Source organism: Pseudorca crassidens, chromosome 6 (assembly GCF_039906515.1).
Source record: "Pseudorca crassidens isolate mPseCra1 chromosome 6, mPseCra1.hap1, whole genome shotgun sequence".
In the NCBI taxonomy this organism is placed as follows: Eukaryota; Metazoa; Chordata; class Mammalia; order Artiodactyla; family Delphinidae; genus Pseudorca; species Pseudorca crassidens.
This window is the reverse complement of record NC_090301.1, coordinates 33720048-33734065: the sequence shown is the minus strand read 5'-3', so window position 1 is coordinate 33734065 and position 14018 is coordinate 33720048. Positions and strand designations below refer to the sequence as shown.

Sequence of the window (14018 nt, the reverse complement as noted above, 5' to 3'; positions counted from 1 at the left end):
GGATGGACTCCTTCTGGAATGGAGGCTCCAGGACACCTGTTCCTGCTCACCTATGTATCTATATAGTGGGACTGTATGGGTACCTGAGGCTTTTATTCTCATCAAAGTGATGCAGATTTCCCCTGAGTATCACTGTGTCTTTCCATTTTAGCACGTATCACAGTTTATAATTATACATATATACACACATATATACTTCTGTGATGATTCTGTCTCCTCCACTAGACTATAAGCATTATGAGGGCAGCCTGGATCCGTTTTTGCTTATCATTATATCCCTAGTGCCTGGCACCACAGCAGTTGCTCAATAAATTTTTGTTGAAAAACTGGTTCTGTATAAGCTGAGGAACCACTCTTCTCTGTTTGGCAGATGTCAAATGATGCTACTACAGCTGCAGTAAGCCTTTAACAGACATTCATTTATCAAATTCCCCACAACAGTGAACTCATCTATTCAGGTTTTTTTCTAGCTGTAGATCACGTGATCCAGTGAGATAAATAGCTAACTGATGAAAGTACTCTCATTTTGTAGAGGAGCACTTGAGAATGATCCAGCTAAGGTCCTGCCAAATAAGTAATGTGGATCAACAGCCCTCACCCTGTATCTACTAAACTGGGAATTCCTGGACTGCAGAAATGGAGGGTGGCCCTAGTAGTAGTGAATCGATTTTCCATTGCTGTTACAGAAAGCCCAAATTACAGAGGTGTATACATGCTCAAAGCTTCACGTTCTCTCATGTAACAGTCTGACCTAAGCAGTCAGAGCTCTGTAGTGGCCCCATGGTGTATTGGTCCACTCTCCTTCTGTCATGAGGCCCCACCACCCCTAGGTATTGCCCCACGGCCTATTTCAAGATGGCAGCCACTACAGCCTGGAGGAAGGAGAAAAGAGACCAACACTTAACCCCTCCATGAAGTTCACACATCACTTCTATTCATATCAAATAGGCAAAAATTTAGTTGCCTTGCTACACTTAGCTGCCAGGAAGCCCACATCTAGCTGCAAAGTAGGCCAAATTTTGAGAAATTCATTTGATGAAGAGGTACGTAAGAATCAAGATAGTTGAGTAGCTCTATTAAAAGCACCAAAGTTTGTGTATTATTTTTTAAATGTTGTTTACCCTGCCAATTATACTCTCCTTGGCAGACTGTATCACTGTGGCTCTCCAGAAGGTCTCAGGACAGTGAGTTCTGTGCTTTCCCCCTTCGGTCAGGTCTTGCTCGGGCCAAGTCCATTCCCAGCCAGACATACTCTTCAGAAGTTGTGACTCTCTGGTACCGCCCTCCTGATGCCTTGCTGGGAGCCACTGAATATTCCTCTGAACTGGACATATGGTAAGAGCTAGTGCCAAGAAAATGTGAGTCATCCTACCCGTGAAGGTTGTTTTATTACCTGTATTACATTTTAGATAATCATTCTAATAATGACAATCACATTTGTATACAGAAATATAAAGTACTTTCAAATATATATCTCATTTGATTTTTACAATGCCCCTCCTTCTAGCTCTTCTCTTCAATCCTTTGTCTTCTCCCTTGTCCTCAGGGAAACATACATATACTCCCAAACCACACACACACACACACACACACACACACACACACACACACACACACACCTGTCTGCACATGCCCAAACACCGTTCAGAGCCTGGTGAAAAAACCATAAATACCAAGACTCGGTAGACCTGATTTTCATGCCAATATTTCTAATCAGTTACTCTGCATTACGTTATCTTCAAAAAAGCCATGTATCCTTTGTGTCTATGCTTCTTTGTTTTTAAAATAAGGGTAATAAACTCTCCCCATGAGGGGTTAAGGGGGACTGTAGTGCAAATGCAAGAACCCAATAGCGGCTATCAAGTAGAGCCACACTGTTGGAGAGGCTCTTGGATCAACTGGGTGCAGTGGTGAGAATGGGCTCTCAGCCACTCATCATCCTGGAGCAGTGGTGTTATGTAATCTGGCTCTGATCCCTGGAAATATCCCAGTCATCTGTGTGGTAAATTTGTAGTCACAGCCACCTCCTCAAAGGTAACAAAATGTATGGGCTTCCTTCAACTCCTTAGATGGTCTTATATAAATAGAAGGCCCTGTTTAAAAAAAAAAGCAACACTAAAAGGCTAAACTAAGCTTTTGAATTTCCCAAAGAATTGAGAAAAGTTGAAGAGAATTTCCTCCAGTGTATCTGGAGCCATTGATTTCCTGATACCCAGTCGCACTTCTTGAAATATCACCTGCTAGTCAAACCCCCCGGAAACTGTCAGCTCTCACTGCTCTGCACTGTCACTTCAAAGGCCTTCAGCAGGCTCTGGCTTTCTCAGCTCTTAATGATCACTTCCTAGTTGTGCTTCACAGACAGTGAAACTTCTTCTCGTCACTTTTAAACTTTGTTTTATTATAGAACATTTAAAACATTCAAAATATATAAATATGTACATCAGTGATTCTTAACCAGGATCAATTTTGCTTCCCAGGGACCCTTGCAGTGTTTGGAGACATTTATTGTCACAGCTGGGTGGTGGTGGGGTGCTCCTGGCATCTAGTGGGTAGAGGCCAAGGATGCTACCAAATATCTTATAATGCACAGGACAGCCCCCTATGACAAAGATGTAACCAGCCCAAAATGTCAATTGTGTCAAGATTGAGAAAACTGATGTAGATTAAAAGCATAGTAAAGTGAACTCCATGAGCCCACTACCCGATGTAACAACCAGAAACATCATCAGTACTGTCACATCCACTCGTGTCCCTTTCCCATCAGCCTGCCCCTCCACCAGAGGGGCTTCTACCCTGAATTTTTTTCCTTGTCGTCATTCCCTTACCCTTTTAAAAAATAATATTTCTACATTTTTATATATTTTAAAAATATTATTTTATTTTACTTGCTTTTGAGTTTTTATAAAAATGATATTACATTGTTTTTAGTCTTTTGTGACTTGTTTTTTCTTTAACTCAGTGTGTTTCTGAGATTCATCCATGTTGATCTATGTGGCTACACTTTATTTTCTGTTGATGAACATTTCAGTTATTTAGTTTGCCTTTTGTTTTATTTCTTCTTGCTACTTTGAATATACTTGGTACTTATATTTAAGGATATGTCTAGAGTACTTACTTAAGAGTAGATTTGCTGTGTCACAGGGTATATGAATGTTCAACTTCATGAAATAGTGTCAAATTGTTCTCCAAGTGGTTGTAACAATTTATGCACCAGCAGTGTATCATAGTCCCTTACCCACATCCGCACTAACTTCATAAAATCAGATTTCTTAATTTTTGCTAAGTTAGTGGGTAGAATGGTAGCATGTTGTGATCAAATTTGCATTTCCCTAATTACTAATGAGGCTGGATGTCTTTTCATGGATTATTTTCCATTTGTGTTTTTTCTCCTATGAAATACCTCTGTGTGTCTTTTGTTTATTTTCTTTTGGTCTCTATGTCTCTGTGTCTCTCCTTTTCTCTCCCTTCCTCCCTTTCTTTCTTTATTGATTTATAGGAGTTCTTATACTCTGGATACTAATCTTTTTTCAGTTATGAATGCTACAAGCAGCCTCCCCAGTTCATGTTGTCTTTTTAAACAAAAGTTCTTAATTTTAATACTGCAGACTTTATCAGTCTTTTCCTTTATGGTTAGCCCTTTTATTTCTTGTTTTAAAAAATCCTTCCCTCCTTGAGGTCAAAATGATATCCAGTACATTCTTTTAAAAGTTGTAGGGCTTCCCTGGTGGTGCAGTGGTTGAGAGTCCGCCTGCCGATGTAGGGGACACGGGTTCGTGCCCCGGTCCGGGAAGATCCCGCATGCCGCAGAGCAGCTAGGCCCGTGAGCCATGGCCACTGATCCTGCGCAACCGGAGCCTGTGCTCTGCAACGGGAAAGGCCACAACAGTGAGAGGCCCACGTACCGATAAAAAAAAAAAAAGTTGTAAAATTTTTCCTTTCACTTTAAATCCTTAATACATTGGGAATTGACTTTTTCTATGCTAACCCAGTGGTCTCACCCTAATTTCTTCAGCAATCTGCATGCCAAATCTCTCATATATCAGGTTTCTATAAATGCATAGGTCTGTTTTGAGCTCTCTGTTCTACTGGGGTCAGTTTATCTGTCCCTGTACCAACATCCTAATGTATTAATTTCGATAGCATTATAATAATACTTGATATCTGCTAGGATAAGTCTCACCACTTACTTCATCTTCCTCCTCAGGAGTATCTTGCCTGTTTTTCCCGTTTGATTCTCCATATAAATTTTACACTCAGTCTTTAAAGTTTCATGAAAAACCCTAGTGGGATTTTCATTGGAATTGCATTGAAATTATAGAACACTTTGAGGATAATTAACACCTTTGTAATATCCTCTTCCAATTTTTAAACACGGTATAATTCTCCATCTGTTTAGCTCATTTTTAATGCCGTTTAGTAAAGTTTTATAATTTCCTCTCTAAGCTCTTATATATCTAGAGCAAAGGTCCTTCCTTGTAAGTCTGTTTCTGTTGTTTATTGTTTCTTTTGTTTCTTCCATATGGTATCTTTTTTCCATGTGTGTTTTGTTGTTTTTGCCAATGATATGCTAATTATCCTTGGAATTTTATTTGTGGGATTTTTTTTTTTTTGAGGACTCGGATGAAGTGTGGTCTCTCAGAGAGGATTCGCATTTGATTCTTCTAGGTACATTTTTTAAAAAAGAAATATATTATTGTATTTTACATAAGTGTTGGTCTGCTACTCAGATATTGCTTTCTTAATGCCATTCCCTACTGAAAAGAACTAGGCCTTTTTGGAGAAGTAGCCAATACTGAGGCTGGGTCAGGGAAAGTATAAGATGAGCTGGGAACATCTTGTTAAGCCAGAACATTTTTTAACAAAGTGACCAAAAAATGATGGGAATATGTAAAAAAATGTGGGAAGCAGCTTGAAGAGACTCCCACTGGCCAAAGCTGGTACCTTCTGAGCATCCTAATAGTGAGAGTAATGTAATGTATTATACCACTGAATAACATAAGAATACATAAGTCCATACTGAAGGTAAACAGATAGATGGAGGGATGGATGGATCAACAGCTAGATAGGAGGGGAAGCTCCTTTATACAGTAGAATGCCAAATAATAACTGGAAAAGAAATGACAGAATTAGAAAATCACTATTTTGCAATATAGTAGTAATTGGTTCAAACAAGAAGCATCATAGCTAAACTAGAGGGGAAGATTTGATGAGGAATAAAATATTTATTTACATAGTTTCAAAGTACCTCTCTACAAACTACTTATTAATTACAAAAGAAAAAAATAGTAACTATAGTAGAGAGGCTTGGCAGACATCACCTTAATCAAGTGATTAGAGTTAGTATTGTTGATAATGGCACTGACTGACATCGTGTGCCCCCTAATAGGACACACTGGAGAGACAGTATCATATACGTGGTTCTCCTGCAGAAAAAGAGCATAACCTGAGTCACATCATGAGGCAGCATCAGATCAACTCAGTCTAAGGAACATTCTACGATGTAACTAGACTGTACGCTTTAAAAGCGTTGTAGGGAAGGAAGAAGTTTCCTCTGTCCTCTGAGGTTCAATGGATGGGTCTGTGAAATAAACTGACAAAAGACAGATTAACAGGAGAAAAGCACACACATTTTATTTTATGTTAAAAGTTTTATGTGACACAGGGGAAGTGACTTCATGGAAAGAAGAGACAATCCCCAAAGAAACAGCTAGCCTTGGAGGCTTTTATACCATTCTTACAAAGGACAATACACTTGTAGAGAAGTAACAAGACAAAGGAAAGGGGTTTCTTTTATTATTATTATTTTATTTATTTGGCTGCGTCAGGTCTTAGTTGCAGCACACAGGATCTTCATTGCGGCATGAGGGCTCTTCGTTGCGGTGCACGGGCTTCTCTCTAGTTGCAGCTCACGGACTCCAGATAGCATGGGCTCAGTAGTTGCAGTGTGTGGGCTCTCTAGTTGTGGCACGTGGGCTCTAGAGTGTGTGGGCTCAGTTAGCCCCTGGCATGTGGGATCTTAATTTCCTGATCAGGGCACGAACCCATGTCCTCTGCATTGGAAGGCAGATTCTTAACCACTGGACCACCAGGGAAGTCCCGGAAAGGGGTTTCTGGACTCTTTAGGGGTGGTAATTGTGGAAGGTGAATATGTATCTGGAGCACCCTGGTGGTAGATAAGGGTTACTTAGCAAGGTTTGCTTACATAGATTCTTCTTGGTGCCATCTCTACATGTGTTGATAAGGTTATTCTCCCCTCCTGGGATGGGAATGGGGGAATCTTCATAAGGGGGTTTTATGCCCTCCTTTCAGGCAGCTAGGGAGAGGCAAAGAGCTCATCCGGTGTTTGCTTTTTCTCAGTTGCCTTCAGCTCATAACAGTTCTTATGGCAGGGTGGCATATTTTGGGGTGACATTTTCCGTTCCCCTACAGAGTCAAGGTTTTAAAAACCAAAGAAAAGCTGAGGAAATGTTCCAGACTAAAAAGAGATATGCCAACAAAGCACAACGCATGGTCCTAGATTGGAGGCTGGGGGAGATGGAGCTAAAGAACACTACTGGGACAATCAGTGGGATTTAAATATGGACTGTAGATTAGATAGTACTATTGGGATTGATGTTCAATTTCCTGATTTTGATAATTGCACTGTTGTTATGTAAGAGAATGCTTTTGTACTTAGAAAATACATGTGGAAGTATTTAAGGGTGAAGAGTCATTGTATCTGCAACTTACTCTCCACTGCTTCAGAAAAAATAAATGATAGATAGATAGATAGATAATATGATAAAACCAAAGAGGCAAAATATTGGCAATTGGTGAATCTATTTGAAGGATATAAAAGAGTTCTTTCAGGCTTCCCTGGTGGCGCAGTGGTTGAGAGTGCGCCTGCCGATGCAGGGGACACGGGTTCGTGCCCTGGTCTGGGAAGATCCCACGTGGCGCGGAGCAGCTGGGCCCGTGAGCCATGGCCGCTGAGCCTGCACATCTGGAGCCTGTGCTCCGCAATGGGAGCGGCCACAACAGTGAGAGGCCCGCATACCGCAAAAAAAAAAAAAATAGAGTTCTTTCTACTGTTCTTGCAACTTTAAATTTTTTCAAAATTAAAGGTTAGCAAAAAATTGAGAAAAACCTAGTGTTTCACCAAAGATAGTGAACTAGCACTGGCTTTGTTAGAAGCACTGGCCCAGTACATGATCAGTGTTTTCAATTATTTCCTATGTGTTCGTGAAGGGTGTGTATTCCTGAATTGTTGGGTACAGGTTTTTACATATGTTCAAAACTTCAAGGTTGTTAATTGTGTTATTCACATTGTCTTTATATAATTTTTGTCTGCTTAAGCTATCAGGGAAAAATGTATTGAAGTTGTTTGATATATTGTTGATTTGTCAACAATGAACAATTCTATTCATTTTTGCTTTATATACTTTGAAGCTATTTTCATTAAGTGCAAATAAATTTAAAACTGTTCATCATTCCTTCATGCACTTTAAATCTTACTTTTGGAATAATTTTCCTTTCTTTGGATATAAATCTTTTAGAACTTTCTTTAGTGTGGGCCTGTTGGTGGCAAACTCTGCTTCTGTTTCTTAAGGTAAACTCTCATTGTTGAAAGGTAGTCATGCTAAGGTTTTAATTGTAGATTGACAGTTATTTTCTCTCAGAACTTTGGCGATACCATTTCCCCAGCTTTGTCTTCCATTGCTGCTCTTGTGAAGATTGCTCTTAGCCTAATCGTAGAGAAGTTTACTTTTAGCCTTTTTGTCTTTCCCTTTTTTCAGGTGATCTCCCATTTTCTCTGGATGTTTTAAAGAATTTTTTCTTCGCCTTTGTTACTATGCAGTTTTCACTATAAGGTGTCTAGCGTGGATTTTTTTTTTTTTTACTTACCCTGCTTGTTGCATATTGTGCTTCTTCCAATTATGAATTCATGTTTTTCATCAGCCATTTTCTTTTTGAGTGTTGCCTCTATTCCATTCTCTCTTTCTGGAGCTCCAATGAAAGATTATTAGACTATGTCTTTCTATCATCCATGGTTCTTATCCTCTCTTTCATATTTTCAGTCTCCTTGACTTTCTGTGCTGCATTTGGATAATTTCTTCAGCTCATGTACCAATTCTTTAAATCTCTTTTAAACTATGTATCCCTTACTTTTTACTACATATACAAAAAAATATGTTATTCCATTGATGAATAATGATGACACAGAATAAAAATACAGTTGTAAGTTAAAGTTATTGTCATTACTCTTATTGATTTCATTATTGTTGTTTGTCCAGTAAAACTCAAAAAGTAATGTAGAAATAGAATAATAGGCATTTTCCACTGTTTACTATATTTGTTCACTCTCTATGTAACTGTTAGATATTGGGTGTTTACCCTGGGATTCCTCTTCCCCATTTTTTTTTTCTTTTCAGAGTGATAAGAGGGAAATGGGCAGGGAAGAGATTACAACAGTAGAAAAGGGAAAAAAAATCCTATTTTGCTAGGCATGCAACCCTGTAGGGTACAAACTGAATGCCTTTGTAGGAGGCAGGTGACAGTGGGTGAGCATTAGAGCCTTTGTCTTAATGAAACTAATTATAATACGTAGTGCAAGAGCCTCTCATTCACAGTAAACCCTGGGGAACAGGAGAGTCCGTGGGAAGCCCAGAGCAAACAGTTAGATTATGGAAAATATACAAGTAAGACATATTGGCTATTCCCAACACTTACAACCAGCATCCTCTAATCTCCCAACATCTTTTCTTCTCTTTCTGCTACTTTTGCAGACCTTAAAAGATTCCATTAGCAACTTCGGTGAAGAGAAAAACTCAGTGTTTTAGGATGATTACACTGTTTTTGGTTTTGTTTTTACTTTTTTGTATTGTGTTAAAATATATATAACATAAAAATTACCATTTCAACTATTTTCAAATGTACATTTCAGTGGCATCAAGTACAGCCATCACCACTATCCATCTCCAGAACTTTTCATCATCCCAGAATGAATCCCTGTACCCATTAAACAATCACTCCCTGTTACTCCCTCCTCTCAGTCCCTAGCAACCACTATTCTACTTCCTGTCTCTATGAATTTGACCATGCTGGAACCTCACATAAGTGGAATCATACAATATTTATCCTTCCATGTCTGGCTTATTTCACTTTGTATAATGTTTTCTAGGTTCATCCATGTTGTAGTAAACTGGGTTTTGGTTTTTTTTAACATCTTTATTGGAGTATAATTGCTTTACAATGGTGTGTTAGTTTCTGCTTTATAACAAAGTGAATCAGTCATACATATACATATCTCTTCCCTCTTGCGTCTCCATCCCTCCCACCCTCCCTATGCCACCCCTCTAGGTGGTCACAAAGCACTGAGCTGATCTCCCTGTGCTATGCGGCTGCTTCCCACTAGCTATCTATTTTACATTTGGTGGTATATATGTCCATGCCACTCTCTCACTTCATCCCAGTTTACCCTTCCCCCTCCCCGTGTCCTCAAGTCCATTCTCTACATCTGTGTCTTTATTCCTGTCCTGACCCTAGGTTCTTCAGAACCATGTAAACTGGGTTTTAAAGAAGGGTTTATTTTGGTAGACAAGTCCTCTATTCAAAACTAACTGCAGGCAGCTGCTGGATTTAGGACTATGCAAAGTTGTCACTGCCTGAGAGATTCTTTATGGTCAGATTTCTTGCTGCAAACTTCCAAATATAAAGAGTGGCCCAGGGAAAGCAAATGGAAATATCGTGTCACTGCCATATATCATGCTGTTCTGAATTAATGTCAATAGTGAAAAATGAAATACTGATTCACTTCTCCCAACAATGTTCTTATGTACTCCTTGCACCTCCCCAAACCTAAAACTCCTGAGATGGTTTATTTCTCCAGAGATTGCCTAAGGAATTTGAGGAATCTTTTTCTTTCTTATGGAAGAATTTGTTCATGCTCAGAATAGAGAAAAGACTAGGAAGAGAGCCAGAAAAAGCAGAAAATATGTAAGCTGTCTCGTCTAACTTGACTGGAGAACCACAGTTGGAGCAATAAAATGACCCATTGCATCTCTCCCTTCTGGAAGGGTTCACTCTTTGATATCACCAGGTCTTTTTTTCTCCTGCATGTGAAGTTCCGCTTCATCTACATGAGCTGCCCCAAGGGTATCTCCACAGAGCAGAAATCCTCTGAGAAGCCTAAAGATATGTAGGGTAAGAAGAGCCACAGGAATGAAGATTTAAGAACAAAACAGAGGAATAAAAGGAAATAGGAACTGGTTCCCTATCTAGACCTGAATGTTCAGATTATTTAAAATGTTTGCTTTAAGGCTAGTCTGGGGTGGGCAAAATAGATGATAGCCACACAACTTATTTAAGAAGCAAATAAAAAATATGAAAGCCACACTACTTGTTTACAAAGCAGATGAAAAAAAACAGTTTTGAAGAATAAATGAAAAAAATAGGAAGATGAATCATATAGTTTTTGAAGAACAGTGCTTACCTGAAAAATACCTTTCCTTCTCAGACTTAAGGTGTACAGCCTTGTTTTCTTACCAGTGCACTGATATTTATGGTGCGGATATTCTAGGTCCTGAAATACAATTGATTTAGGAATTTTGTTTGTCTTGTAAGTGTTCTAAGTGCATTGCACATGTGCACACACACACACACACACACACACACACTATATATATATATATATATATATATATATATATATAAAACCTTAGACTCCAGATTGTTAGGTGAGAAAGGTTTTAACCTGCCCCTAAGTGAAGCTTAAAAAGAAAGACTCAAGAGAATGCCTATATGGCACCAAACATACAAATGCAAATACAAATGGGAATTTCAACCACATATTAGCATTTTATTTCTTAGTGCAAATATCTTGTGTTAGACTGCAGTACTTGAACAATGGCCTTAAAGTCCAGCTTTCTCCAATATGTTTACACCGTTGTGTACACTGTCCTAGTGGTACAGAAGGTAAAGGGCACTAAGAAACTGTGTAACAAAAGGGGCTTCCTTCTCGGCTCCCCACAGCCACCAGTATGAAAGGACATTAAAAAGGCAACAAGCTTTTTCTAAGCCATGAAAGCCTTTTGAGGGGAGAGAAAAAAGTGGACTACAGGTTTAAACCTAGCAATGACTATGATTTGAACCTTGTTTAAAATGCCCGCAGGCCTTCTGGTGATTTGTGAGCCCCTGGGTATCTGGAAGGTGTTAGGGTACTGGATGGAGGGTTGGTTTAAGTCTTCAAAAGCTGTTACATTTCCATTTCTATTTTGTGTCAGTTAATAAACAATTACATGTGTTTCATACACACAGATACATAAATGTGTGTGTGTGTGTGTGTGTGTGTGTGTGTTTTGCTTCAAAATGAAATGATTTGAGACCTTTCCAGTATGCATAGACAAGGCATGAGGGGAGGTGGATGGAGACCGTTTGACGGTATTCACCAGCTCAGTTTTTCAGCTGGCTTATCTCACTGTTGACCATTGCTAGCAACCAGGATGTTTTTTAACCATTTGACAGTTTCCTATTACTTTTATTATTCTCCATGTATTGTTTAATTTTTACCTTTTATATCTGTTGCTTTAAAGGCAAGAAGCAAAAAGACCATGGATATTTAAAAACAAGCTAGTAAGCAGTCTTAAAATGATAATAATTCTAAAAATTCACCTCAAGATACTGTGCACCAGATTCTTAAGCTATATTTGCCTGATCAAAATTCTTTTCTTTTTTCTTTTTTTGGCCGTGCTGGCTTATGGGATCTTAGTTCCCCCACCAGGGATTGAAGCCGGGCCCCAGCAGTGGAAGCGCTGAGTCCTAACCACTGGACCTCCAGGGAATTCCCAAAATTCTTATGTCACATATCAAGATGTCTCTTGTACATGAAAGATCAGTAAAAAGAAAATATCGTGGCCATTTAATCTAAATTAGTTTTTTAACAACTAGGGATAAAGACAACCTGTTGTTTGAGGGAAAAAAACAAAAAACTACCTGCAAAACTTAGTCTGATACCTCTTATTTATATGTATACAAAATTCTAAGAATTAGCTAATTGATTATTTTACATGCAAACCAAATATTAGGTCATGAAAATAGTTTTTGTGTCTTTTGAGGTGATAAGATACAGTTAAATGTCAGTCTTTCTTTTAATATATATTCTCTCCCCAAACCAGACACAAGATAAAAATTATTCTTAAACTTGTTTATCAAGAAATCTGCTTTCTCCTACACAAAGTAAGTTAAATAGCATGTGTCTACTGTCAGATGGAAAAAGTAAAAATTTGTCATATGTAATAAATACATATGAATAATATTAAAGACCATTTTAAAATGAACTTCATAATAAATCTTTAATAATATCATGATCTATAATAAAATATTTTACTGAGGGCTTCCCTGGTGACTCAGTGGTTAAGAATCCGCCTCCCAATGCAGGGCACACAGGTTTGAGCCCTGGTCCGGGAAGATCCCACATGCCGCGGAGCAACTAAGCCCGTGCGCCACAACCACTGAGCCTGCGCTCTAGAGCCCGCGAGCCGCAACTACTGAGCCCATGTGCCACAACTACTGAAGCCCACGCGCCTAGAGCCCGTGCTCTGCAATAAGAGAAGCCACTGCAATGAGAAGCCCGCGCACCGCAACGAAGAGTAGCCCCTGCTCACCGCAATTAGAGAAAGCCCACGCAGCAATGAAGACCCAACACAGCCAAAAAAAACAAAAAAAATGTTTTACTGAAATTTTCTTCTTTATCATGCCACAGCAAAACGTCTAGACGATTAAGGGAGTTTGCAAGATTATGTGTTATGGTGAAAGGGATTTGGCATCAAAACTCGGGAAGTATTAGACCATGGGGATAATCTCTGTAATCAGTCACCTGAACCATTCTCAAAAGATTTGTAAGAGTTGAGACTTCCCTGGTGGCACAGTGGTTAAGAATCTGCCTGCCAATGCAGGGGACAGGGGTTCAAGACCTGGTCCGGGAAGATCCCACATGCCGCGGAGCAGATAAGCTCGTGCGTCACAACTACTGAGCCAGCGCTGTAGAGCCCACGAGCCACAACTACTGAGTCCACGTGCCACAACTACTGAAGCCCCCATGCCTAGAGCCCGTGCTCTGAGACAAAAGAAGCCACCTCAATGAGAAGCATGTGCACCACAACGAAGAGTAGCCCCCGCTCGCTGCAACTAGATAAAGCCAACGTGCAGCAACAAAGACCAAACGCAGCCAAAAATAAATAAATAAATAAAGGTTTGTGAGAGTAAAAATGTGCATTATTAGCAAAATAAATCTTACTTCTTACTCTTCCTGAGGAATTATCCTCCAGTTTGACTAAGTAGGAAAGAAAATTTATATTTCTCCCTATTTAATCTATTTTAAGTTGCACATTCTCTGTTAAATCAGGATGCATCTTAAAATCAGTAGCATCTTACAGTAGCCGTCAGCCATGCTTCAGTTATGACTGTAGTTACCGTTGTACATGTGTGGACATCAAACATGGCAGCATCAAAACTTGCAGAATGGGTGTCAGTAACTTGGAAGACAGGAGACCTCTTTTTTTTTTTTTCTTGTTAACCCCTAGGAACAATGGTTGTGGAGAAGGCGTGAATCAGACATGTTTAGCAACATTCTTTAAGCTGGAGTCAAAAGTGGGCTAACATGTAACTGCAAGGTCAGCTTAGGAGCCCCAGCACCAATGACTCTTGGTTGTTTTATGGCTTATTCTAAGAAATGCTGTATCATCAAACTCCTGACGATACTGTCAAAGGACAAAACCATGGATAAACACAGACATCAAAGAGTCTGAGTCAAATGCTGAATGTCAAAAAGTTTGATGAGTATCTAAACCAATTTCTTCCACTTAATATTCCATTTTTTTTGCATGTACAAGTATGATATATGGTGAGATAATCTGTCTAATTAAATTTGTAACAGCCCTTTCAATGAATATGTAGGAAACATTCTGATCATCACAGTTTAACTTGTGAGGTTTTTTGTTTGTTTTTCTTTTGGTTTCTTAAAAGTACATACAATAATGATG

General features: G+C 39.1%; 1 protein-coding gene across 4 annotated transcripts in view; it reads left to right on the top strand.

Moving 5' to 3' along the window:
• CDK15 (cyclin dependent kinase 15) overlaps positions 1-14018 on the top strand; it is a 112079-nt gene that overhangs the window by 55461 nt on the left and 42600 nt on the right. For all 4 annotated transcript variants that reach the window (XR_010944311.1, XR_010944310.1, XM_067740982.1 and 1 more), the window contains exon 12: positions 1215-1335. Coding sequence is in view for 2 of the 4 variants with exons in the window: in XM_067740982.1 (XP_067597083.1) it covers positions 1215-1335 (121 nt within the window). In the remaining 2 variants the exon portion in view is untranslated. The remainder of the gene's footprint in view (positions 1-1214; positions 1336-14018) is intronic.